At 32.7% G+C, this 25,086-nt stretch overlaps 2 protein-coding genes across 3 annotated transcripts; one reads left to right on the top strand and one right to left on the bottom strand.

Moving 5' to 3' along the window:
* Nucleotides 1–9,709: 9,709 nt before the first annotated feature.
* On the top strand, nt 9,710–12,708 carry LOC133313870 (AP-4 complex subunit sigma). The gene is made up of 4 exons (XM_061515283.1): nt 9,710–9,926; nt 11,856–11,942; nt 12,269–12,337; nt 12,461–12,708. The coding sequence occupies exons 1-4, from the start codon at nt 9,786–9,788 to the stop codon at nt 12,590–12,592; spliced, it is 429 nt and encodes a 142-aa protein (XP_061371267.1). The 5' UTR covers nt 9,710–9,785; the 3' UTR covers nt 12,593–12,708.
* Nucleotides 12,709–13,592: 884 nt separating this feature from the next.
* On the bottom strand, nt 13,593–18,035 carry LOC133313863 (glutathione hydrolase 3-like). Of its 2 annotated transcripts, XM_061515276.1 has the most exons (7): nt 17,860–18,035; nt 16,942–17,279; nt 16,080–16,598; nt 15,514–15,749; nt 15,139–15,403; nt 14,750–14,887; nt 13,593–14,516 (listed from the first exon to the last, which is right to left on the bottom strand). In XM_061515276.1, the coding sequence occupies exons 1-7, from the start codon at nt 17,954–17,956 to the stop codon at nt 14,244–14,246; spliced, it is 1,866 nt and encodes a 621-aa protein (XP_061371260.1). In that variant the 5' UTR covers nt 17,957–18,035; the 3' UTR covers nt 13,593–14,243. The 2 variants fall into 2 exon arrangements, with proteins under 2 accessions (XP_061371260.1, XP_061371261.1); XM_061515277.1 differs by lacking the exon at nt 17,860–18,035 and having other exon boundaries at nt 16,080–16,653; nt 16,942–17,035.
* Between the last annotated feature and the right edge of the window lie 7,051 nt (nt 18,036–25,086).

Raw genomic sequence — 25,086 nt, 5'->3', positions numbered from 1 at the left:
CAATATCCGGATATCCAGAATCCCATATCCGGATATTTCACGAGCAAATATCCGGATATTTCGCGACAGAATGCAGTTTCTGCATTTCGCGAAGATATACTTCCAAGGTTCCATTTTTAACATTCTAAAACGTTAAAGCATGCATCTTTAAGCTCATTTAGGTTCAACTATCAGTTGATTACATGTTTAACTCATTTTCATGCAAAGACACCTCTTTTAATCATCAAAACACAAGACCAAAGGTTAGGAAACTCACCCCAAGGCTTAAAACAGAGGAAGAAGTGCTCTTGGGGCTCACCAATGGCTCCTTACAATTCTGACTTGGTCCCAAAATGAAAATGGAGCAACAAGTTTGGTTCATACACCCAAAGATGGCTCTTTGACACTACAAATGCCAAGAAAAGGTGCACACTCTCACCCCAAACCAAAGACAGCAACAACAACCCACTACACAGCCACTCCAAACCAGAAAGAAGTACCCTTTACCTTCTCTCTCACACCACCAAGTGTTTACTCAAGAGAAAGAGGAAGAAAATCAAAGGAAAAGCTTCAAAGTTTAAAACCCAAGGGAAGAAAGCAAGGAACCAAGTTTCTGGTCAGCCACCAACTCCCAAGTCACGTAGCAAGAGTGGTTATCTAGGGTTTAGTGCCCAAAAGTCGTATATATAGCTCATTTACAATAAAACACACAGTATTAACTTTAATTGCTACGCTTAGCATTTTAATCACAAACTCAGGATTCTTAACCTACTCAATTTTACAAGAATTATCATATTTTTATTATATTTTTCGGAGCACCTTTTCGGTATGCGCTTTTCATAGCCAGTATCAGTTTCTGGCACCAGTTCTCATTATTTTGACTTGAAACTCGTTTTACAAGTCCTATATATTATTCTAGTAATTATCATGCACTTATTATAATTTTCTGGGATACTTTTTTGGTACGTATTTATATCGACAAGCAGAACCGGTATCTGCACTTTTCTTCCGAAAAGCGACTTTCAGCATTCTTAATCACTTATCATAATTATTAAAGCCTCTTAATAATTATTAGGATCAATTATGGAATCATTTCCTAATTTAACATAATTAATTAATTAATTTCCTTAATTAACGGTGCAGGTTCTTAAACTCATCATCCTCCTCCACATCATCATCGTCCTCAACAGCAGCATCAGCCTCCTCATGAGTGTGGGCACCCTTGCTGTAGCCAGCCTCCAAGCGTGTAACCCTTGTGTCAATCTGCCTCCATCTCTTGCTTGTGCCCTGTCTATATCCTCTAAAATCACTAGTCAATGAGTCAAGGCCACATGTCAGACTATACATGGATGCCATGACATGATCAAGTGTCCATCCACCCTCAAGAGATGGAGGAGCTGGTGGTCGCCGACTGCGGGTGGGACGTGTCTGTCCCTCATCAAAAGCAGCAGCGCCATCATCATCGTCATCGTCATCAAGGCCTGCATCATAAGTCATGCAAAACACATATTATAATTAAGAACAGAAAAAAGAAACCAACAATAATGCATAAACCCTAAACCCAAAACACATCACCTGCAGGTGCATCCTCCATCTCAGCATCGTGGTGGACTGGAATCTCAGGTGGTTCTGGTGCCTTCTTCCAGTACCAGATACCCGCTCTGCTCGGCAGGATCCCACACTGCTTCAGGAGCCTCTCACCAAATATAGCATTCCAGCCTCTGGCGGTCTTCAAGGTCTCTGTTGCCATAAGCACACCAAATCTATGCAGAATCTTCTGCACCAGGAATGCAAAAGGCAATTCAGCCTTCTTTGACTTGGCAGCCTTCCACATCAGTATGCATATTAATGCCTCTAGTTCACCTGCCGACGGTGAAAGAGGGCCCACAAGATGACAAAGTCCCCTTCCAGCACCTTCGAGTGATTATGCGGGCGCTGGAAAATAATATGTGTCACCACGTAATGAAGAATGCGAGCAGACACCGACAAGTTGCTCACAGGATAATGAGCAAAATGTCCGGCCTCAGCGTCTGCCCTCCTAGTCTCTGTAACAATGGCCTCCCAGTCATAATCACCAAATATATGATGGATGTCTCCATCATATAGTGCTACTCCCGTGACACCATCAAAATCGAACCCCAGTAGCTCTGTCCAGATAGGGGCAGTCATGATGATATCAATCCCGCAGACACGGGAAGTCAGCTCGCCTTGCAAGTAGCCAAGGTTCTGGTAGAAGACTCTCACCATAACCTTCGAGTATGGGCACTGCATCTCCTCAAGGACAAGTAAAAGTGTCTCCTCAAGAAGCGGCACAATGTCAAAACGCTCCAAGTTGAAGAAGGTCGAATCATGTGATTTCAGCTCGCAAATCTTCTGGCTCATGAAAGACTTCACAAACCTCTCGTGAACAACTATGTCATCCTCAAACAAATATCCGAACGTCAAGTCCGGAGCCAGACTCACAGCAGCCTGGGGCTGAGAGGATGACGACCCATCGTGTCGACTTTTGGTTCTTCTCTCGGTATCCCCCACCGGCAGCTTTGAAACGCGTCTAGAAGTCATTGCGTCACACTATTAAACTGAAAAAAAAAAACAAAATCAGAAACATACAGGTTAGGGTTAGGGTTAGGGTTAGGGTAGCAGTTAGTAATTTCAAAAATTAATCGGTCAAAATCAAATGACATAACCATGCAAACTACAAAAACGCAATAATTTCAAATGAGGGAGGGACAAACATTAAAATCAGAACAGATTTGATAACAAAAAAAAATGAACCTTGGCTGCAAATTCAATCGGTAAAAGGAAGAGATTCACACGTGCGCGAACTGATGATCACAAAAACGAAGAATTTGAGCAAGATTTCGTATGAGAATCGCGCAACCAACACACCTCCAGCAGCTCTACTCGGGTACCCCTTTGTGGGTTTTCGAAATGGGGCTGCTGGGTTATTTAAAAACTCTACCGTCGAGATTTACCCGGGTACACCCCTCCCTACCCGGGTATGCATAAAATTTCAAAATATCCCTGGGTATGGAGGGGTGTACCCGGGTAGGCTTCATGGTCAACGGTCAAATAGGGGCAGATTGGTGTTATGTTTTTTGGGGAAGTTAAATTTTCGAAATAGCTTATAATGAAGGTCAAATTGGTAATTAATTATTAATAAAGGGTTATAAGCGTCAAAAAGTCTATTGTTTGGTACGTGGGTTTTTTCTGGAATTTTGGAAAAGTAGGGTGAAAAAAATTATTTTTTCAAATTTGGTAAAAGAAAGTAAAAATAATCCTAAAAAAGAATCTCATGTATTTTTCTTTATAAAAATGTATAACCCGACTGAATCATTAGATTTATTTGAATTTTGATTAGATTTGACCAGATGTAATATATGACCGGTTTAATACTTGACCAAACCGATTCAACAACCGGTTCATTGGATTTCGAATCAGGCCAGATTCACAACATCTTGATAAGAGTGATAAATATTTTTGGCGGTAGCCACGTCAGTTCCCTTATCTATATATATACTAAAGTTAAACCAAAGCAAATCTCCTTTGTGTTCACACTTGAAACCCTCCAAAATGCTGACGTGTCAAATCCTGATTCATCCTCAGCTGTGTGTTCACACTGTGTGTTCACACTTGCATTAACTTAAAAAAAAAACATAATAATGACTTTTTCTGAAAAAACGAAAATCTTCCTCTTTTAATTAATGACCCACCATCATTAATTGTTGTATTGGGAAATGAAAGGTTTTTAAAAATTGCATTGGAAGATGAAAGGTTGTATACTAATGTTATTTAAATATGAAAATTCACCATCTCATATTTTGGAAAAACCTTCAAATCATTCAAGACGCTTCTTCATTCTAGCTCCTGACGTTTCTTCATCTCTTGCTTTTGCGATTTTTGTCCTGCTAATGTCTTTTGTTTTGTTTTCCATTGATATATTAATGTATCTCTTTTGTAGGGTGGAAAAATACATGTCACGGTTAAAGGTTTTCTGCATCATTATGACAAAAAATACATCACAAAAAGAAACTCCTTCACGAAAGAGAAGAAACACAAGTCATTTTGAGGAGAACTTACTGAATTCATGCCCTGAGAATATTGATGAGTCCTCTCCATTATCTGCCTCTTCTTTTGGCAGGTAAGCTTTTTTTACATTATTATTCCTTTCTAAACAAGCTTATTACGTTTGTTAATTTGAATATTAAGACCATATTTCATTTCTTTTTTTTAACATATTTTTTTATTTCATATACAGATACTTCTTCCCAACAAGGAAGAAACCAAGAACGTTTTAATGGTATCCTATGTAATTCGCGCAAGGAGAATTGTAATGATTCCTTTCCATCAAACGGTACAGCAAAATCTTTGGTAGAAGATCTCTTGCAAAATTCAGCCTCTTTGTAATCACGTAAGGTTTTTTTCGTTAGTCATTCATTTACAACAAACAATAAATTGTACATGAATATTCTTATAACTTGATAGGATTTTATTTTTATGAAACAAGAATATTTGAATCCTTTCAATCCAATGTGACAAACTATTCGAATCATTTCCCTCCAATGGTGTTACAAATCCTTGCGTAGAAAATCTTTCGCCATTCTCTATCTCTCATGTAATTTTCTATATATTAAGTTTTCTTCGTCATTTATTTTTTTAAATTGAATACAAAAATAATAATTTAGTTTTCTTCGTCATTTTTTTCCAATACTTTATTATTTAATTGTACATTTGGAAATATACTAATGATTTAATACTTTACTATTGATTGAGAAAATAAAATCATACCATCGATATTTATTGGTATATTAATATCCCACTACTTTTTAAAATATGAATTTTAAATTTGATATAGTGGGAATGGGAAAAGAGTTGAACATTTTTTGGGGGCAGACACATCATTTAAAATCTCATTACTTTCTACATTGGAATTGAAAAGTGTATTATTGGAATTGGAAAATGTATTATTATATTATAAAAAAACTTTAAGAAAGCCTTTAATTGCGAGTATAAATAGGATCATACATGGCTCTCGCTTTTAATATTCACTTTTTATTCACACTTGAAATCACTTTCAATTTTTTCTCTTTTAGTAACTTTTCAAATTTAAATATTTAACTTGATAGGTGGGAAATTGTCAAATTCGAATTTGAAACTTGATAGATATTATAAGAATCTGCCAGAAACATTGGAATTTTAAAAGTGCCTATAAGTTTTAATACAAAAATCAATGTATTGCATCTTTTGAGCGCATGTTAATTGAATTGATCTTATGAGCGTAGGTTAATTAAAGCATTCATGCATATAAGCACATACTTCAAGTAGTTGCATCTTTTACTATCAACTATTTAATTACACTTGAAAATGAAATAACAGTACCTCATTTTCAATGACAGACAGTCACCCTCATTTGCACAATTTGAAATTTAAACTTTATTAGGTGGGAAGTGAGTTCAACATTAATTGTTGGCAGACATTTGTATTAATATCTCACTATTTTTTTAAAATTTGAATTTTAATCTTGATATAGGTGGGAAATTTCAAATTTTAAACTTGATATAGGTAGAAAAAGAGTTTAACAATTTTTTATCGAAAAACCAAAAGACCCAAAGAAAAGAGTTCAGCATTAATTAGTGACAGACATATGCATTAATATCCCACTTCTTTTTTAAATTTAAAATTTGAAATTGATATAGGTGGGAAAAGAATTGAACATCTTTTAATGAGAGACAACTGTATTAAATTTCCACTATTTTTTAATGGGAATTAGTAACCCTCATTTAAAAAACATTTAATGTTTTTTTCCATATTTATCGAAAAACCAAAAAACTCAAAGAAAAGAGTTCAACATTAATTAGTGGCAGACAGGTTCATTAATATCCCACTTTTTTTTTAAATTTCGAAATTTGAAATTGATATAGGTGAGAAAAGAATTTAACATCTTTTAGTGGGAGACAACTGTATTAAATTTTCTCTATTTTCTACATGGGAATTGTTAACCCTCATTTTAAAAAACATTGAATACTTTTTATCATATTTATCAAAAAATCAAAAGATCCATAGAAAAGAGATCAACATTAATTAATGGCAGACATGTGCATTAATATCTCACTTCTTTGAAAAGGCAAAGAAGGTCATTAGTCATGTCATTAAGGTAAATGCATTAAAAAAATGAGATGATTAAAAAATGATGATAGTAAATTTTTTTTGGAATTTTAATGCTATTAATGATAGCCTTTTGTAACATTTGAAATTTTTGTTTTTGATTTTTTTAAAAAAAACTAAACAAACAAATTGAATTTTATTTGAAATCCATTAATGTAGGTCATTCGTTCATGCCTTTCAAGTAATTAAATGCATTAAAAATGAGGTGATTAAAAAATAAGAATAGCCAAAAACGTTTGAAATTTTAATGCTATTAATGATGGTCTTCTGTATCATTGGATTTTTAATTATTTTTTTAAAACCTAAACAAACAAATAGAAAATTTATTATTATGTCTATTAGCATTAATTAGTGGCAGACATGTGCATTAATATCTCACTTCTTTTTTAAATTTCGAAATTTGAAGTTGATATAGGTAGAAAAGAATTTAACATCTTTTAGTGGGAGACAGCTGTATTAAACTTTTACTATTTTCTACATGGGAATTGTTAACCCTCATTCTAAAAAACATTGAATGCTTTTTTTCCATATTTATCGAAAAACCAAAAGACCCAAAGAAAAGAGTTCAACATTAACTAGTGACAGACATATGCATTAATATCCCACTTCATTTTTAAATTTAAAATTTGAAGTTGATATAGGTGGAAAAAGAATTTAACATATTTTAGTGGGAGACAGCTATATTAAATTTCCACTATTTTCTGTTAACCCTCATTTTAATAAACATTTAATGTTTTTTTCCATGTTTATCGAAAAACTAAAAGATCCAAAGAAAAGAGTTCAACATTAATTAGTGGCAGACAGGTTCATTAATATCCCACTTTTTTTTTTAAATTTCGAAATTTGAAGTTGATATAGGTGGGAAAAGAATTTAACATCTTTTAGTAGAAAACAACTATATTAAATTTCCTCTACTTTTTACATGAAAATTGTTAACCCTCATTTTAAAAAACATTGAATACTTTTTACCATATTTATCGAAAAACCAAAAGACCCATAGAAAAGAGATCAACATTAATTAGTGGCAGACATGTGCATTAATATCCCACTTCTTTGAAAAGGCAAAGAAGGTCATTAGTCGTGTCATTAAAGTAAATGCATTAAAAAAGCGAGATGATTAAAAAATGATGATAGTAAAAAAACTTTGGAATTTTAATGCTATTAATGATAGCCTTTTGTAACATTTGAAATTTTAGTTTTTGATTTTTTTTTTATAAAAAAAACCTAAACAAACAAATTGAATTTTATTTGAAATTCATTAATGTAGGTCATTCGTTCGTGCCATTCAAGTAATTAAATGCCTTAAAAATGAGGTGACTACAAAATAAGGATAGCAAAAAATGTTTGGAATTTTAATGCTATTAATGATGGCCTTCTGTATCATTGGATTTTTAATTTTTTTTTAAAAACCTAAACAAACAAATAGAAAATTTATTATTATGTCTATTGGATGGAAAAAAATTTAATATTTAAAATTCAAACTTTTTAAATTTGAATTTGTAACTTGATAGGGGGAAAAGAATTTAATATTTCTCTAATGAAAAAAATATATATGAATATAATAAAATAAAAATTAATACAATAGTTTATAAATTAAACAAAATTTATTTAAAATTAATAAAAATATATGTATAGTTGAATCTTTAACTTGATAGGTGGGAAGCGTTTGTTAGAATAATAAATGTACTAACTCAAATATTTGTCAACTTTTCATCTAATATATATGTCACAGACAGATACACATACCTCAAGAAATCGATTTAAAGGCAAATATAGAAAACATATATAGATAGTAATTTAGACGCAACTATGAGAACCTTTTTTTTATGAATAAATATGGAAAACATATATAGTTGATATAAAATGCTGACAGTTAGAGGTGCCAAAATGGGCTCGGCTCGGAGGACCGTCTCACCCCACCCGGCAACACGTTTTCATATTTTTAACGAAATTATTATTGGTAGCGATGAAGTATTATTGAGATTAAATACAATGCGTTATACATACTCGGAGGGCCGTCTCACCCCACCCGGCAACACGTTTTCATATTTTTAACCAAATTATTATTGGTAGAGATGAAGTATTATTGAGATTAAATACAATGCGTTATACATACATACATACATATATATATATATATATATATATATATATATATATATATATATATATATATATATATATATATATATATATATATATATCAGGGCTTATCATTTCTCAAGCAGCTTGAGATAACTTTATCTCCGGCTACTAAATCATAACCGTACAAGGACGGATCAACGGTAATAAAGGAAGAGAGAGAAAAATGAAATCATAACCATTCAAAGGTGAATAAATTAATATAAGAAAATAAATAAATAAAAGACGTAGTTTTGGGATAGCCAGAGATAAATTTATCTTAACCTGCTTGAGAAATATTTTTCCTATATATATATATATATATATATATATATATATATATATATATATATTATAATTTTATGAATAATTATTTTTTATTTATGCAATTCAGCTAATAAACGGTCTTTTGATATTACAAAATAATTTCAACTATGAAATGTTTGTTAGACTGTTAAACGTACTAACTCAAATATTTTTCAACTCTTCATCTAATATATGTCATAACTACAGAAAATATAGATGCATAGCAATCTAGACGCAAGTATAAGAACCTTTTTAAGAACCTTTTTTTGTGGATAAATATGAAAACCTATTACATGCAGATATAAAATGTTAATAGTTAGAGGTAGCAAAATGGGCTCGGCCCGGAGGGCCGCCCACCCCGCGCGACATGTTTTCATATTTTTAACCAAATTGTTGGTAGAACTGAAGTATTATTGAGATTAAATACAATGCATTAAATATATGGTTATATATATATATATATATATATATATATATATATATATATATATATATATCTAATTTTATGAATAATTATTTTTTATTTATGCAATTAAGCTAATAAATGGTCCTTTGATATTATCACGTAGCTTCAAGTATGAAATTTTTGTTAGACTATTAAACATACTAACTCAAATATTTGTCAACTCTTCATCTAATATATATGTCACAAATACACACACCTCATGAAATCGATTTAAAGGCAAATATAGAAAGCATATATATATATATAGTAATTTAGACGTAACTATTAGAACCTTTTTTTATGGATAAATATGGAAAACATATATAACTGATATAAAATGTTGAAAGTTAGAGGTGACAAAATGGGCTCGGCCCAGAAGGTCGGCCCACCCTACCCGGCAACACGTTTTCATATTTTTAACCAAATTATTGTTGGTAGAGTTGAAGTATTGAGATTAAATACATTGCGTTAAATATATGGTTATATATTTATATATTCTAATTTTACGAATAAATTCTGTGTCAATGTCGTGGTTTTTTCAATAGAACAAAATAGAAACACAAATTTTTTTTGTAAGTATAAGATTTACAATGTGATTAACCAACCGACTGACGACAAAAATTTTGATTTTTTTTTCAGTAGTTTTATATTCTATTGTCTAATATCTTCCTTCGTATTACTACGGGACAATACACAACATTTTGAAGATTAATAAAACCAAGAACTTGCAGTGGTGAAGGAGAAAGTGTGGAGTTAGGGTTTAATCGAAATGGGGATCCGATTCGTATTGATGGTAAACAAACAAGGGCAGACACGTCTTGCCCAATACTACGAGTACCTCACTATTGAAGAAAGGCGAGCCCTTGAAGGTGAAATCGTTCGCAAATGCCTCGCTCGTAATGAACAGCAGGTTCCTTCTTCTCTTCAATTTCTGTTACCCAATGAAATCATGTTTCGTTTTTTGTTACTTTTTCTTGTGATTTTAATCAAAGATCAGCATGTTCATCAAAATGGGTTTCTGACAACCCATAATTTGTTTAGATCCATATTGGTTTTCAATTCTCTTTCTATTCTTGTTGATTTATGTCGCAATTAAACCACTTCAAGTTTTACTCTTTACAACACCAAGCCTTTTTTTTTTTATAGATTTTTTTATTTTATTTTTAGATTTTAGTGTTGAGTAGTAGAAGATATCGTGAAGAATAATAAAAATAATTACGATTTGTTCATGGGGATTAGTTGACATTACGAAACTGAAGGTCTTTTTTTTTTTTTTTTTTGGATATGGAATAATAGCCCATGGTGTGAGGTATGAGCTTAGATGTAAGTTGCAAAGGGTGCGTTAAGAGGTATTTGTATTCAGAATTGGGATTGGTGGAGAATTGAGATTGCTTGCGATGGCTAAATATAGAGATCCTTATGCTGATTTCTGAACAGGCCATAGAATGTAGATTACTCTTATGCTTAGAAGTAGTTACCAACTTACCATGTGATTGCGTACAGCATGTTTAGGTTTGTGATTCATACTGTAACATTTGGGGAGTCTTGCCTGCTGAAGGTCATTTTATATAAGCTTATGCTATTCTGCAAAGGAGTTAAGTAAATTCCTATTTATCGTATCGGTTTATTGTTTTTTGGTTTCAGCAAGAGTTGTGTGAGTCAGTGAAGCTTTTATAATTAGCTGAAATTGAGTCACCTGGGATGCTGGGATGCCTAGGAGCAAGTTGTCATAATTGCAATTTATATTGTAGGGTTGCATGATTTTACGAGTTTTGCTAGGTGGAATGATCCTGATCCCAGCAAGAAACTGATTTTGCTGGGGTTGCAAGTAAGATCGGAAGATCATACCTAAACCTCCATTTTCAGTTGGCGGAGCAGGAAAACTTGGAGTTTCCCATCCAGCAGCCAAAAGCCATTGCTCCTTCCCTTGTGTACGAGCCTTTCCTAGTGTGTGACCTCTGTGCTAGAGCTTCCCTCAGGTGCAACTGGGTTTATGCTCCTCCCCTTATGTGATGTTTACCTTTGGGTGTGACTGGGTCTGTGCTTTTGTGTGACTCTGCTTGCTGTGAGTCTGTGACTTATGATGGTGGCCAGTGATTCACTCTGATGTGGTGCAATGGTTTCTTGAGGTGTGTGTGAGCAGTCTGTGAGAGTGGGTGCTGGGCTTGGTTTTGAGCTAGGTCCCTGAATTGCTTCTACAAGTTTTAGGATTTCTTGGTGTTGCAGAGGCTCAGTATATTATATGCTACTTCTTTGATTCTGTTTGTTTCTTCTAAGGCTTCTACTTTCTTATAAACTCATGAGTCACACATCTATTATACATTTTATATCACAAACTATTTAAATCTTTTGATTTATTGATTTTGATGATATTATGCTTATTTGTGTTATTATATATGTCCATATTTTTAAATATACTTTTATATTATAGGTAGGATCTTACTTTCCTTGTTATGATCTCATGTTTTACATGTTTACTGCCCTTGTCCAATCCTAGGTAGGATCTCAAATTTAACAACCTTGTCTAGGAGTAGATATCTTTGTTTTTAAGAAGCCTTATGAGTTTATTTTTTTAATTTTTTTCTCTGTTTTTATCTAAGGTATATATATTTCAAAATTTTCATATTCTCATTAAGATATTACTTACTGTATTTATATAGTCACCTCTTTCAAATGAAATCAAGAAATTGGAAGTGTGGTATCTATGTCCTAGTTTACATTTGTTTTGATAGTGTCCATGCAGTTTATCCCAAATATGTGGGATTGAAGTGTCTTATTATTTTTGCTGTTGACAGTACCTGATTTCCAGTTGTAACTGATACATTTTCATAATGGACAGTGTTCATTTGTTGAGCATCGCAACTACAAAATTGTATATAGGCGCTATGCATCTTTGTTTTTCCTGGTTGGAGTTGATAATGATGAGGTAAGTCATTTTCTCTCTGTCTTTTTTTTACTTTTGAATTGGTTCATGGAAAGACGATTAATAATTTGAAGCAACCAAAACTACGTAAATACTAAATACATAAATCTCGTCATAACATAAATAAATGTGTGAAATACTCTAGCTATGAACTTATTACACATGGCTTCAAGTGTCATTTTCCTCAAAGACATAATGGAAGATTTGCTTGTCTAAATAAATGGAGAGAACGTTTGAGTTGTAAAATAAAAACAGCCTGAAGTTATTAATATGATGTATTTCAAATTCTGCTTGAATGCCTATTCTACCTTGTGTGGATAATGTTGCAGAATGAGCTGGCTATTTTGGAATTTATACATCTCCTAGTGGAAACCATGGATCGTCATTTTGGCAATGTGGTAAGTCCTGGTGTGATTGCTGTCTCTGGGGTTTTATGTTTCTTGAATTTCCTATTTCGTAATATCTTTCTTTTTTTTCCTTCCATAGATGTTTATATTTCTCTTGTTCACTTATACTTGCAGTGTGAGCTAGATATCATGTTCCATCTAGAAAAGGCACATTTTATGTTGGAGGAAATGGTCATGAATGGTTGTATTGTGGAGACAAGCAAATCCAATATTCTGACTCCAATTCAGCTGATGGATAAAGCTTAGAAAAAAAAAAGTATGCCCAGTGTGATTTACATGTCATTATTGACTCTCATTGTTATTACTTAGTGTGTACAATAAAGTAAAGTTAATTAATCTCCAATTTTCCTTATGATTGAAAATAGAGTGTTTTCATCGTGTTTAGTCCGATCAAATGCGAAATAATCGGATTAATCGGATCCATTAGAGCTTCGGACACTTGTCGGTATTTACCAAAAAATACAAGTGTTTTTATTGGTTTTATTTTTCTCTCTCCTCCCTTGCAGGAATGATTATGAACTTTTCTTTTTTAAAAAAAAATAAAAAATAAAATTGTCACTTGGTATTACCCCAAAACCCTGATAATTTCAAATCCATGACATGAGGCTACTCTACCCATTTTCAAGCTGAAAAATGGTGACTGGAGATTAATTTTATTTTAGGCTCAATTGCATGGACATGGCTTTCAAATGGACTTTCCTACAATTGAATATTTGGAGGCCTTGGATGCAAAATCATGAGAATGCGGTATAAGTGTTGAAGAGAAGGGGATGATGATTTGCATCCTAATATATAGCAATGATGCAGAAATTGTATCATTCATGATTCAAATAGTACGAATTAATATTCACTATCCTAACGATATAAATTATAGAATGAATTGTCAGATTGCTGGAATAGTGTGATTTAGTTCAGCTTAAAAGCTTATTATTTACAATATGAAAAGTTGAAAATCTAAAAGGTCACTAATTAGCTTATCATTTACAAGTTATAATTTATTCATCTAATCGTTTAAAATTAATATTTAGTACAAGTTATACACTCCTTGAAAATATCAAAGCACTCATCACACTCATTTCATTCATAAATTTAAAATTTTAATAAATCTTAACAATAACTTGTTTAAAAATCATGAAACCACTACATTATATTTATTTATAAATTATGTTTCCAAATCTTAGAATTCTTACCGTTTATGATTAAAAAAAAAAAAACAGCCTAACTATTCGCAATTCAATAACCTTAATATGTATTTTAACGGGAAATAGAAATATAATGTTGTAGGAAAGTTTTTAAGTTATGTTATAGAGATAGAGATTGTAATTGTAAGACCCACACTTGTTTTGATTTTTTATTTTTTGAAAACAAGTGTAAATTCCACAATCCCTATCTCATAACATAAACTAACAACTTTCCTACAATATTATTCTTCTTTTTTCCTATCTTAATATATATAAACCAAATAATATAGAGAAAGTATCGATATGTGAGGATATCGAGGCAATCATTGTATTTAAATTTTACAGAGTTACAAATACCACAGGGATTTTATTGTCCACAAAAACATTTTTTGTCCTTCATGCAACGTGGCAAAAATCTATTTTAAATTTAATTGGAAAAAATTCACCAATGCCCCTGTGATTTGCTTCAGAATCACCTATATCTCTATGATTTTTTTTTTATCACATATGCTCCTGAGATTTGTAAGAAATAAAAAACCACATGAGCATATCCGATAAAAAAATACCTTTTTACAAACCACATGGACATATGTGATAAAAAAAAACCATAGGAACATAAGTGATTCTAAAATAAACTTCAAGGGCATTAATGAACTTTTCCCATTTTAATTTTGAAACGTGTTTTTTATTGTTTCAACCTGAATTGATCAATAGAATTAAACTGCAGCTGGACATCCACCCTTTCTAGGGTCACTTACAGCTGTTAGAGTGCCATGCTTTGTATGTGAATTGGTGTGTTCCCCAGTCTTGCTATTCATGTTAATTGGTTTTTTGAGAGATTGGACAATAAGCTGAGTGATAGCTAGTGCTGGAGTCCCTTTCAGTTTATGACCTCTCTCTTTTAGGAAAACCCTACTTTCTTCTGATAGCTCTATGTGTTCACCATCATGTGCTGTCAAGTTCTCATACCTAACTACATTTGGTATTAGCTGCAAGAGATTAAACATCCAAATTACATGTGTACTTTGAAGCATAAGAACATAAAAAAAAAGTTAAAAGAGAAATGCTAGTAACACACACTTTAATACTTTCATTTCAACACTTTATGTATCAATTGGATCCATTCTTTAACCCCATAATAAAGAGTGTTAAAAAAGAGAGTACCAAAGAGTGTGTTGGTAACATTTCTCAAGAAACTAATTGAATGAAGATTAGTTAGAACCTTGTGATAGATCCTTGGCCTGACAACTGCATCCAAGGGTTTCATTCCCAACAAGAAATGATTAATAAAGACTTGAATCACTGCTGGTATAATATTCATTCCACCACTGGCTCCAATTACTCCGACCAATTGGTCATCCTGCCAAAGGTTAGCAAGAGGAAGCTTTGTGTATAAGAATCTTCACTCCCCAAAATTTAAAAAGCAAAAAGATTTGAACATATGAGCTCTTGCAAACTTATCAAATTCCTCATCACAAACCCACTAATAGTGGCTTACTTAAGTTGCATTTTGTATAGGAAAAACTATTATGTCACCCAAAATCCATTGCTTATCAAATTGCAGCAATTTGTGGCTGGCAAAAATCACAATGAGCAAGCTGCAAGCAATACCTTTGTGACGATAATAGGAGTCATGGAAGATAATGGTCTTTTGTTTGGTTCAATAAAATTTGCTGGAGCTGGAGGTAGTTTATCAACGGATATATCAGTTGGTGTAGAGAAGTCATCCATCTCGTCGTTGATCACAATACCAGTAGAAGTAGAAAGAAACCCGGATCCAAAATCGAAGTTCACTGTTGTTGTCAGTGATACAGCATTTCTATCAGCATCCACAATACACAAATGGCTTGTTCCGTGATCTCTAAGTTGACTCCACCTGCCCATCATGGTTATGAATACCCTTCATGTTAACAACCTAGTGACTTTGCAACATATCAAGCAAAAGGCAAAGTTTTCATTCAAATTACTAAGACAAGTGGACCTAACTTGTTCATATAGTATTCTGGAGGGAAAGTAGTGTTATCAAGTATCTTTTTCCGAATATCTTGTGCAAAAGATGGGGAAAGCATATCGGATACAGTACCACTAATGTTTACAAAGTTGGGGTCACCCAAGTTCATCCTGACAGCATACATGTGCTTCAGAGCTTCTATTAGTCTATGTAGACCAAGATTTCCCTTTGCACCATCAGGACCTCCATAACCGTTCAAGATGTTTAGAACCTGTTCATACCAATTATTAAAATACACAGACATACAACTAAATAATAACCAAGAAAAAGAAACAATTGTAACAACATTATGCGTTGATATCAAATGTGTAACATCTAACTGCATTATAGATATAAAAAACATTTATACTACTTTCACCCAACAGTTTAAACTTTCAGGATAGATGGTTCAGTGACATGTTCCAATCCTTGAACCAAAACAAAATACATGTCTATTTACATATTTTCATTATTAAATTCCTGAAAGAGAGGATAATGTCATGATTTCAACAGAGCAACATGGAAACAGCATAAAGAAAAGAAGGGATAGGAATCTACCCACCAGAGAAAGAGCCAGTGTTCCAGATGAAGGAGGTGGCATTCCATATATGGTGTATCCCATCACATTCACAGTCATTGCATCTGTTATTTCCACCTTGTAATTGCGTAGATCCTCCATTGTTAAAATCCCACCAGCTTCTCTGACATCCTTTACTAACTTTTCACCAATGGTTCCATTGTAAAAAGCTAGTGGCCCTTGCTCTGCCACTACATCTAAGCTGCGACCAAGTTCCACATTCCTACATATATCCCCTCCTTTTAACAAAATTCCATTAGGTGCATAAATGTCTTTTAACCCAGGATCATTCAGTATCTTATTTGCATCTCTAGCTATGTAATCTCCAAGAGTAGGAGACACTACAAAACCATTTTTAGCAAGCTCTATGGCTGGTTGGAATAAGGTCTTCCATGGCAATCGTCCATACTTCAACCAGGCTGCATGAAGGCCAGCTAACTCACCAGGAACTCCCATTGACAAGACACCTGAGGTCTTAGCTTTGGGATTGTTCTCATACATATTCTGTTTGTTGACATTCACATATTTACACAAACGTAAGTTGCATTATTGTAGATTTCTGCGAACGAAAATGATCAAAATGATATATTATCTGCTAGCTTTCAACATGTCTAAGTAAGCTGCAGAAGTAGGGGGAAGGAGGGGAATGAAGTCTTAATGGCAGTGTCTCCTAAGAAAATAACAAGTAAGAAAGTGTCATTTTCAATTCGATTTGTTGTTTATTCCTCGTGTACAAAACATGGCCAACATCTTAAAATCACATGCTAATTTGGTCCAATTCGTTCAACAATTTCAGTCATGTGGTTTAACAACTTCAATGGTTTAGCAGAAAGAGTAAACCTCAAACCTGTGAAGCAGCTAAAGGAGCGGTTTCTCTCATGTCAAAAGCTTGAGTTTGGGAGGTTGAAGAAGGCCGGACAACCATGAAAGCGCCACCTCCAATGCCACTTGATGCTGCGAAAACAACACCAATGCATAATGCAGTGGCCACTGCAGCATCAACTGCATGCCCACCCTTCCCAAGCATTGAAGCACCAATTTCAGAACACCTAACATCATCAGCTGCAACAACTCCTACCTCTGATTCAATAATATCTCCCTCATGGGTTGTGATTCCCTCATTATGTTTTTCTGCCCCTTGTAGTACCCCAAAATTTATACTGCTTCTAACTGCTAGCCCAACAACTGAAAAATGAATTGTGCTAAGCATTAGATACTATTACTATAGATCAATATGATAATCAAATTGCGTTATTGTGAAGTTCAATATACCAGTCACCCTCTCATGTGTACCTTTTGTTCTAGATTCTATATCACATTCAATTTATGTTTCTTATCCATTGTGGTGGCCAAAAGGTCTTCGAATCTTGGAAATATCCCTCTTTGCAAATATGTAATATATAATAACTGTGTTTGCCCTCACCTCACTCACCCTCTAGTATGGGTTTAATGGGGATTGGTGGTGGTGATAGATATCCTTTATGGTGGCTATACCAAAAGTTAATCTTTTTCCATGTATATGTTCAGTATTCACAATCTTAATTGAGAAAAAACAAAACAAACCTCTAAAAATTAGAATACTTGGCCTCTATTTTCAGCTCTTTTTGGGTCTATTATTGAATTCAATCAACCAGTTATCTTGGTGGTTTCTCAATTCATTTTTCTTTTTACCCCATAATCAATCATCTGAAAGTTCATAAATCTAAATAGCTTATGACTAAAAAAAATTGAAAAAAATTGTCATAAAGAATAGGAGAGAACTAACTCGTGACAGTGACGAAGACAAGGAGGAAGCAGAGAATGATCTTCCATTTGTGCTTATTGGGTTTCAAAGCATTTCCTCCCAACAAAGGAGAATCCATGGTGTTGCCACACTTCAAACTAGGCAAAGATTATGGGGTGGCTCAATTAAGAGCAGTGAAGTGAAGACTTGTTGCTTATGCCACCTTAACCATATAAAAATAATAACGTAACTTCAACAAACGTGTTAAATTAGGATGCTTATGTTGTCAGAATATAGTACCATTTCTCACACACAAACATAGACAGAGAAAAAAGAGTGGCCAGAGAAAATAAAAAAATGATATAAGAGAAAAAAAGTTGTATTATTTTTTTACAGCATAATATTTATTTTTTCCTTTATAATATCCTATCAACTTTTTCTGTTTCCAATGAACATGAATAATATAAGAGAAATACTACTCTCATTTTATATGAGATAATTATTTCATTTTTTCTCACTTCGAAAAGTGCACCTTTTTTTTTTCTTTTTTTCTTTTTTTCTTTTTTTGGCTTTTGAATGGTGGTCTCCACTTGAATTTTCTCTATAGCATGAGAAAACTACTTTCATGTAAGATAAGAGTAATATTACCCATAATATAGTTGAATCATTATTATTCATTATTTTTAAATTTCTGATTCTTTGAAATTAATTGTGTATGTTCTTCATGATTGTAATTTTTTTTTCTCTTCTAAATTATTATTTTAATTTTTTTTAATATATATTATATGTAATTGGGACTAGTAGTTCATGAATCATGATAATTTTCAAGCCCAATACATTATTGATAAAATCTTTGACCGGTAGCTGCCAACTTTCATGGAATCTTGTTTTCTCGTAGAAAGAATCGTGTTTAATTGTTTATTACGGTTCTTTTTTTAAATAAAAAAGTTATATTATATTTTAAAATTATAAATCAAATAACAAAAATTATGCATTAAGCAAGAATAGTTTATAATTTTAAGAGCGTGTGACGTTTATCATGCTGTCTATCTTTTTTTATAACTCTGTCAATGTTATAAATCAGTTTAGAAATTATTAAAATTTAACATAAAAAATAATACAAAAGTTTTTCATAAAAAAGAGTACAAATGAACCAGAAAAGGAAAATGTCATTCATTGCTATCGTCACCACAGAGCAGATTCTCTTACACGAGTATATTTTTTTCCACGACAGTAGGTTTTCCATATAAAAAATAATATTTATACAAATAAAGATAATATAAATATTATTTTTTTCATATTTAATAAAAATATATCGAATGATCGGTAATTCGGTATATCACTCAATACATGTATAATATCGAAAATATTTTCCTCTTATCCCGTTTGTTGGATATTTTTCTTTGCTCAAGATTTTGTTTTTATAATTTTTGCATAGCCACGTATGCAAGAAAACATGTGAATTATCGTTTTATGAGAAATCACTCCAAATAAGTTATTACGAGTGATATAGTGATACTCATATTTCTACTGCAAAGGTAGATAAATTATATATATTCACTTTTAAAATGACGTTATTTTAAGTTGAAAAATAAAAAAATATAATAAAATAGTCTATTATAACTTGAAATAAATTATAATTATAAAAATAACTTGATTTTCGCCTCAAAATGACGTCGTTGTGGGCTTAATATAGATAATTTATCTACATTATCTGTAGAAAAAACGAATCCATTAATTATATATTCAATTCTTACTTTTATATATGGCAAAATGATTTCTGCAGCCGCTGCACATACAGTAAGCCATGATACGGAACCGAAGACTAGGATACGGTACCGGATCCTATTTTTTTTAAAAAAATAAAATAGTGGGGCCCATTTTTTGTGTCAGCTGCAGATAGTAATTCTCTACAGCAGCTGCAGAAAAAGTGTCCCCTTTATGTATATATATATATAGAAAAAGAAAAATCACTCCAAATTTTTGAAGCGTCATCCTTATCCTATCCCTGGCCATACTTTTCCCCTTTGTAAACAAAGGCCCGTACCAAACAGGCTGGATATTCTAGCACGCAACAGAATGAAAAAGATTATCGTCAATGCTAGGATTTATTTACGGGAAAAAGAAGTATTACTTAAAAGATATAAGTTGTGTCTTTTTAGATGATTTACATAAATTTTAATCGGTCATATTTTGAGTAAATTTGAAAAGTTTTTTTTTCTCTCCTCAGTCATATCACTGATGTGTAAAGTGAAAACAAAATAACTTTTCATAATTATAGAGTATGATAAGTCATACAATGTGTAAGTCACTAAAAAGACACAACTTGTGTCTTTTTAAACGACACACACTAACCCTTTATTTATTTATTTTAGTTTTTCAAGAGAACCATCACCTATTTAATAAGATTAATTCTTTCGTGAATTTGAACCAGTGTTACAAAAATTGGACCGATCTGGCCGGGTCGACCCAGAAATCGGTGAACCAGTCATGTAACAGGTCCGGTTTTTATATTCGACTAACTATGTTACAGAACCGGTGTAACCTAGTGCGATTCGGCCGATTTTCGTAAAAACTGGTGATCCGGTGACCCGGCCCGGTCTATAAAAAAAAACTAATTTATTTTCAGAAATTAATGTCTTTTTTTTTTTACTCTCAAACACAAATGATTTGTTTTCTTTTGAAATATTTGAGTGATTTGTAGCTTATTAACTTACATAGATTATGTACCTACAATACTAATATTATCTTGATTATGAAATATGCAGAGAATTTTGATTTGATTTATTATTAGAGATGTCGCTTACTGAACCTGAAACTAGTATCACAAATATTATATGTTTGATTGATCTTTTGTTGGACAATGATGTGTAATTTATTATTTTCATATTAAAATATTTGAAATTGGTATTCTTTTCTACAAGTATTTAATTATATTTATAGTTTTTTAATATAAATTGTAGATTTACATATATTTACCGGGTCATGCGGTTGAATCAGTGACTCACTGGTTGAACCAGTGACTCACTGGTTGAACCAGTGACTCACTGGTTGAACCAGTAACCTAGTACCTCAATCGGGTCAATAACCGGACCGGGTTTAATAACATTGATTTGAACACAGAGATTTTTATCAGTGACTCGAAATTGCTTTGATTAAAATATTAACGATAATAATATGTATTCTAAGATTAAATCTATTTCGCATGTATATTTTAAAGGCCATAATACAGTGTAATCAGGAAAAATAATAAAAAGAAATTGTGAATTTTTATTTTAATTAAAAATAAAGTATATTAGATTGGGTGATAAATTTCATGGATAATATGTACGCATCAAATACATGAATTTATTATCTCCCCATGATATAATAATGTTCTCTGGTCAACATCACATGCATCTCCTTTGTAGTGTTATAAACCAGTGTTGTTAAATTCAATGTTATTAAAATCTGTCCGGTTAAGGTATTAGGTCACTGGATCACTGGTTCAACCGCATAACTTGATAATTATATGCAATTTTATAATTTATTTTAAAAAATTATAAACATTTTCAAATATCTAAAAAAAATGATAAAAATTTCAAATATTTTAATATAAAAAATAATAAATCACATATTATTATCCAATAAAAGATCAAACAAAAATATAATGATCGTGATACGGGGCTATAGGTTCAGAAAACAACATCTCTAACTATAAATCAAATCAAAATTTTCTGCATAGTACATAATGGAGATAATATTAATGTTGCAGGTACATAACTTATGTAAGTCAATAAGCAAAAAAATATTCAAATATGTCCATTATCATTATTTTTGAAAACAAAAATTTGGATTTTTTTTTGGGACCGAGTCAGGGCATCGGTTAATCGACCGGGTCATCAATTTTCATGAAAATCGGCGGGTCGCACCGGTTCTGATGCATGGTCGGTCCATTGCTTCAACCGGACCGGTTATATGACCGGTTTACCGGTTCCTGGGTCAACCCGGCCGGGTCGGTCCGATTTTCTTAACACGAGTTAAATCCAATCCGGGCATCGATCCAGTCGGAATACTGGGTCATTGGGTTATTGGTCGGACCGGTGGGTCACCGGTCGAACCAGTTGACCCGAATATATATAGATATATAAAAATATATATAAATATGAATATATAAAATCAATTATATTCTCCATATGGACCATATCCAAAATGAATTAAATAAGGTTTCACTAAATAAACTCAAAAACATGAAGCATAAATAAATAAAAATGCACACTATTACTATGTCAATTTAAATTGTAACTCAGAATCCCCATAAACATACCTCTCAATGACATTGAACTCATTTTTCAAATTCAACTACACTAAAATGACATATGTCACATTCACTAGTTTATTATTCCGTAAATTGCTTCAGTATTGGAAATTGAAATTTGATGTCATTGTAGAAGAGTATACTAGCAAATAAAATCACAAAAAGTTTTTAAAATGTGTTTTACATTTTTTTCTAATAAGATGAAACAATTTTGATTTTTTGGTTTTTTGGTTTTTTTTTTTAAATGCATGACCTGATCGGGTCACTGGGTCACCGGGTTTGGCCGATTTTGTCCGGGCCGATGCATGACTGATCCAATACTTGACCTGAACCGGTCTGATGACCGATTCGCTGGGTTACGGGGTGACCCGACCGGGTCGGGCCGAGTTTTACAACAGAGTTATAAACAAAACTATAGTTGTCCTTGAACTACTGCATAAGAAAAAAAAAGTTGAATATTTATGATCACAAATAAGTATATTTTTTTACTTTTTGTAATGAGAAAATTAGTTAACCCTTATAGTGAGTATTTGCTCCTTGAAAGCACAACCAATAGAAATTGAGGCTGTGTTTGATTCTTATTCTCAAAAACAGTTTTTAAATTTTTAAAACTAAAAAGTAAAAAAATCTATTTGGAAATGATTGTTTTGCAAAATAATTTTCAAAACAATGATTGTTTTTTAGTTTTAAAAACTGAAAAACCAAAACATTATACAGATGTTTTCCAAAGCAGTTTTCTGATATATTTTTGTTTTTGTGGTGGCATTTTCATAAATATCAGGATTCTTTAATGTCAATTTTATAAATATGAAGACTCAAAACAATTACTTTACGATGGCATTTTTGTAATTATAAAACTTCATTGATGGCATTTTTGTAAATAACTACAACTTCTTTATAACTTTAGTATACCTACACTCAAACAAGTTTTTTTTTAGTTTTTTTACTCTAAAAATCAGTTTTTAAAATTCATATTCAAAACAGTTTTTGAAAACAAAAAAACAAAAAAACACTTTCAAACATACCCTAAATCTCTTGCAACACAACCAAGTCTGTGATTGTAAAATTAGTTGCCCATGGCCCCTGCAAACTTAGGATAGATTTTCTTATATTAGTGTAAGAATAAAAAAAATTATATAAAATCTTAATTATTGATTTGTTTGATTTAATGGCTCACAAATCTAATAAATTAGAGTCGTTAGATATAAATAATATCAACGACAAAGATTGTAAGTGTAACTTACTGCGACCAAAATATAGTTATGGTTTAGTATAGAATTTCATAACTAAATAAAAATGCAAATTTTATTGACTAATACTTCTTTTTTTTTGCACGCACACAACATTTACTAAAGACTGTGTCCTCCATATCTTAAAACACATATTTAATGAGATTTTATCCCAATAAAGATAACAATTAAAAGGTTTTCACAAAAATATAGTGTTTCAAGTCATAACTTAGTATAAAAAATCATCCATGATTTTATATGAATAATGTTAACATCATAATATTTTTAAACAATCTAACATCACACACACACACACACACACACACATATATACATAGGGAACGTACCTCGGTAAGTTTGGGTCTTCGATCTCCGAATCTTCTAGGATTTAATTTCAAAACAATTGTAGTACTCTTGTAAGTACTTTCCAGGTCTTTTCCTAATTTTGCATAAAGCGTGCATAGATTTAGGCTACTACTCGGAGTAAGTGAATTGCTAGAGGAAATTATGGGACATGTCTGCCCATCTATCAACAAAATTAGGTGTCAAGTAAGTGTACCAATCAAAAGCTCACTTCCTAAAGAACACATTGAAGGTCTTGCACAAAAGAGAGTCCATCGCTCCCCATAATTACGTTGTTCTCTGTAAACAGTGATGAGTTCTAGAGGATCAAAAGTTCCCTCGTAAGGCTTCAAATTTGCCAGCTATGTAAACCATAAAGGAATTATACCTAAATGAATTCACATGGTTAGCAGGGTACCTGAGGTGTTTTCTTAGGGTCTGAGGTAACAACTTGGGAAAAGAGATTTGTAAGTATATTTGAGAAGCATAACATCGTTTTGTGAAAGACCATAAGGAGCATAGGTGTTTCCCTGGTGGTATTCGCATGGGTGGTGGAGAGTAATAGCCCTAAGCTTGTGTTTCATAGCGAGGTGGCTCCAGGTTACGGTAGAAAGGTTGAAGCGATGGTCGTTTTGGGTGGTATGGGCGAGGAAATGGTGCTAGTTGGGAAGACAGACTTAAATGGTGGTAACTTGGATTCGCAGAGTGTGACATATATGGAACAACTTGACGGGAAATTCTATTGGAGCTGCTCATTCTGGAGTTGGTTGTAGGTGTTCCTTTTAGTCGAATTCGGGAAAACTCCATGCATATCACATGTTTCTCCTCCAAGAGTTCTCGCAAGAGATTTTGAGTGATGGAATCTCCTTTGGAGTGATGATTCTTAGCATTGATATGAAAGGTTGCTTCTCGTCCATCCTTGGCCAGTGGGGCTCCAGCTGATGGCAAGGTGGTTAGGTTTGTTAATGTTGGATTTGTTGCTATGGTTCAGTCTAGTAGAATAAGGAATTTTCAGCCAGTGGAGATTGGTATTTCTATCTACGGAAGGATGGTAACGGTATCTGATATGAGATGGATTAGAATAGCATACCAATAATTTGATAGCAAAAATTGGGTGTGTGTGTGTGTGTACACCTGAGAGCAGAAAATAGTGCTCTTGATCCCAATGAAAACTCAGTGCTTAGGGCATAAGTATCATCAAATGTACTGTAACAACCTTTTCATATGGGTTCACTGGCAGTTGGGACTTGGGAGAGTGGGAGGTGGTCCAGAGCGAGATTTTTGTAGGTGCTAATCATGGGTGGTTATCACGATGATAGATAGAATGTGGGGGAATGTCAAGGCGCGGGCTAACTACCCATGGTTGGTATGAGGAAGTAGGTAGGTTCTCAACATGAGTTT

The sequence above is a fragment of the Gastrolobium bilobum genome, unplaced genomic scaffold, assembly GCF_033153095.1.
Source record: "Gastrolobium bilobum isolate Gb01-03AN ecotype WA unplaced genomic scaffold, APGP_CSIRO_Gbil_v1 utg17977, whole genome shotgun sequence".
In the NCBI taxonomy this organism is placed as follows: Eukaryota; Viridiplantae; Streptophyta; class Magnoliopsida; order Fabales; family Fabaceae; genus Gastrolobium; species Gastrolobium bilobum.
The sequence above is the reverse complement of the archived record's forward strand: the minus strand, read 5'-3'. Positions and strand labels throughout refer to the sequence as shown.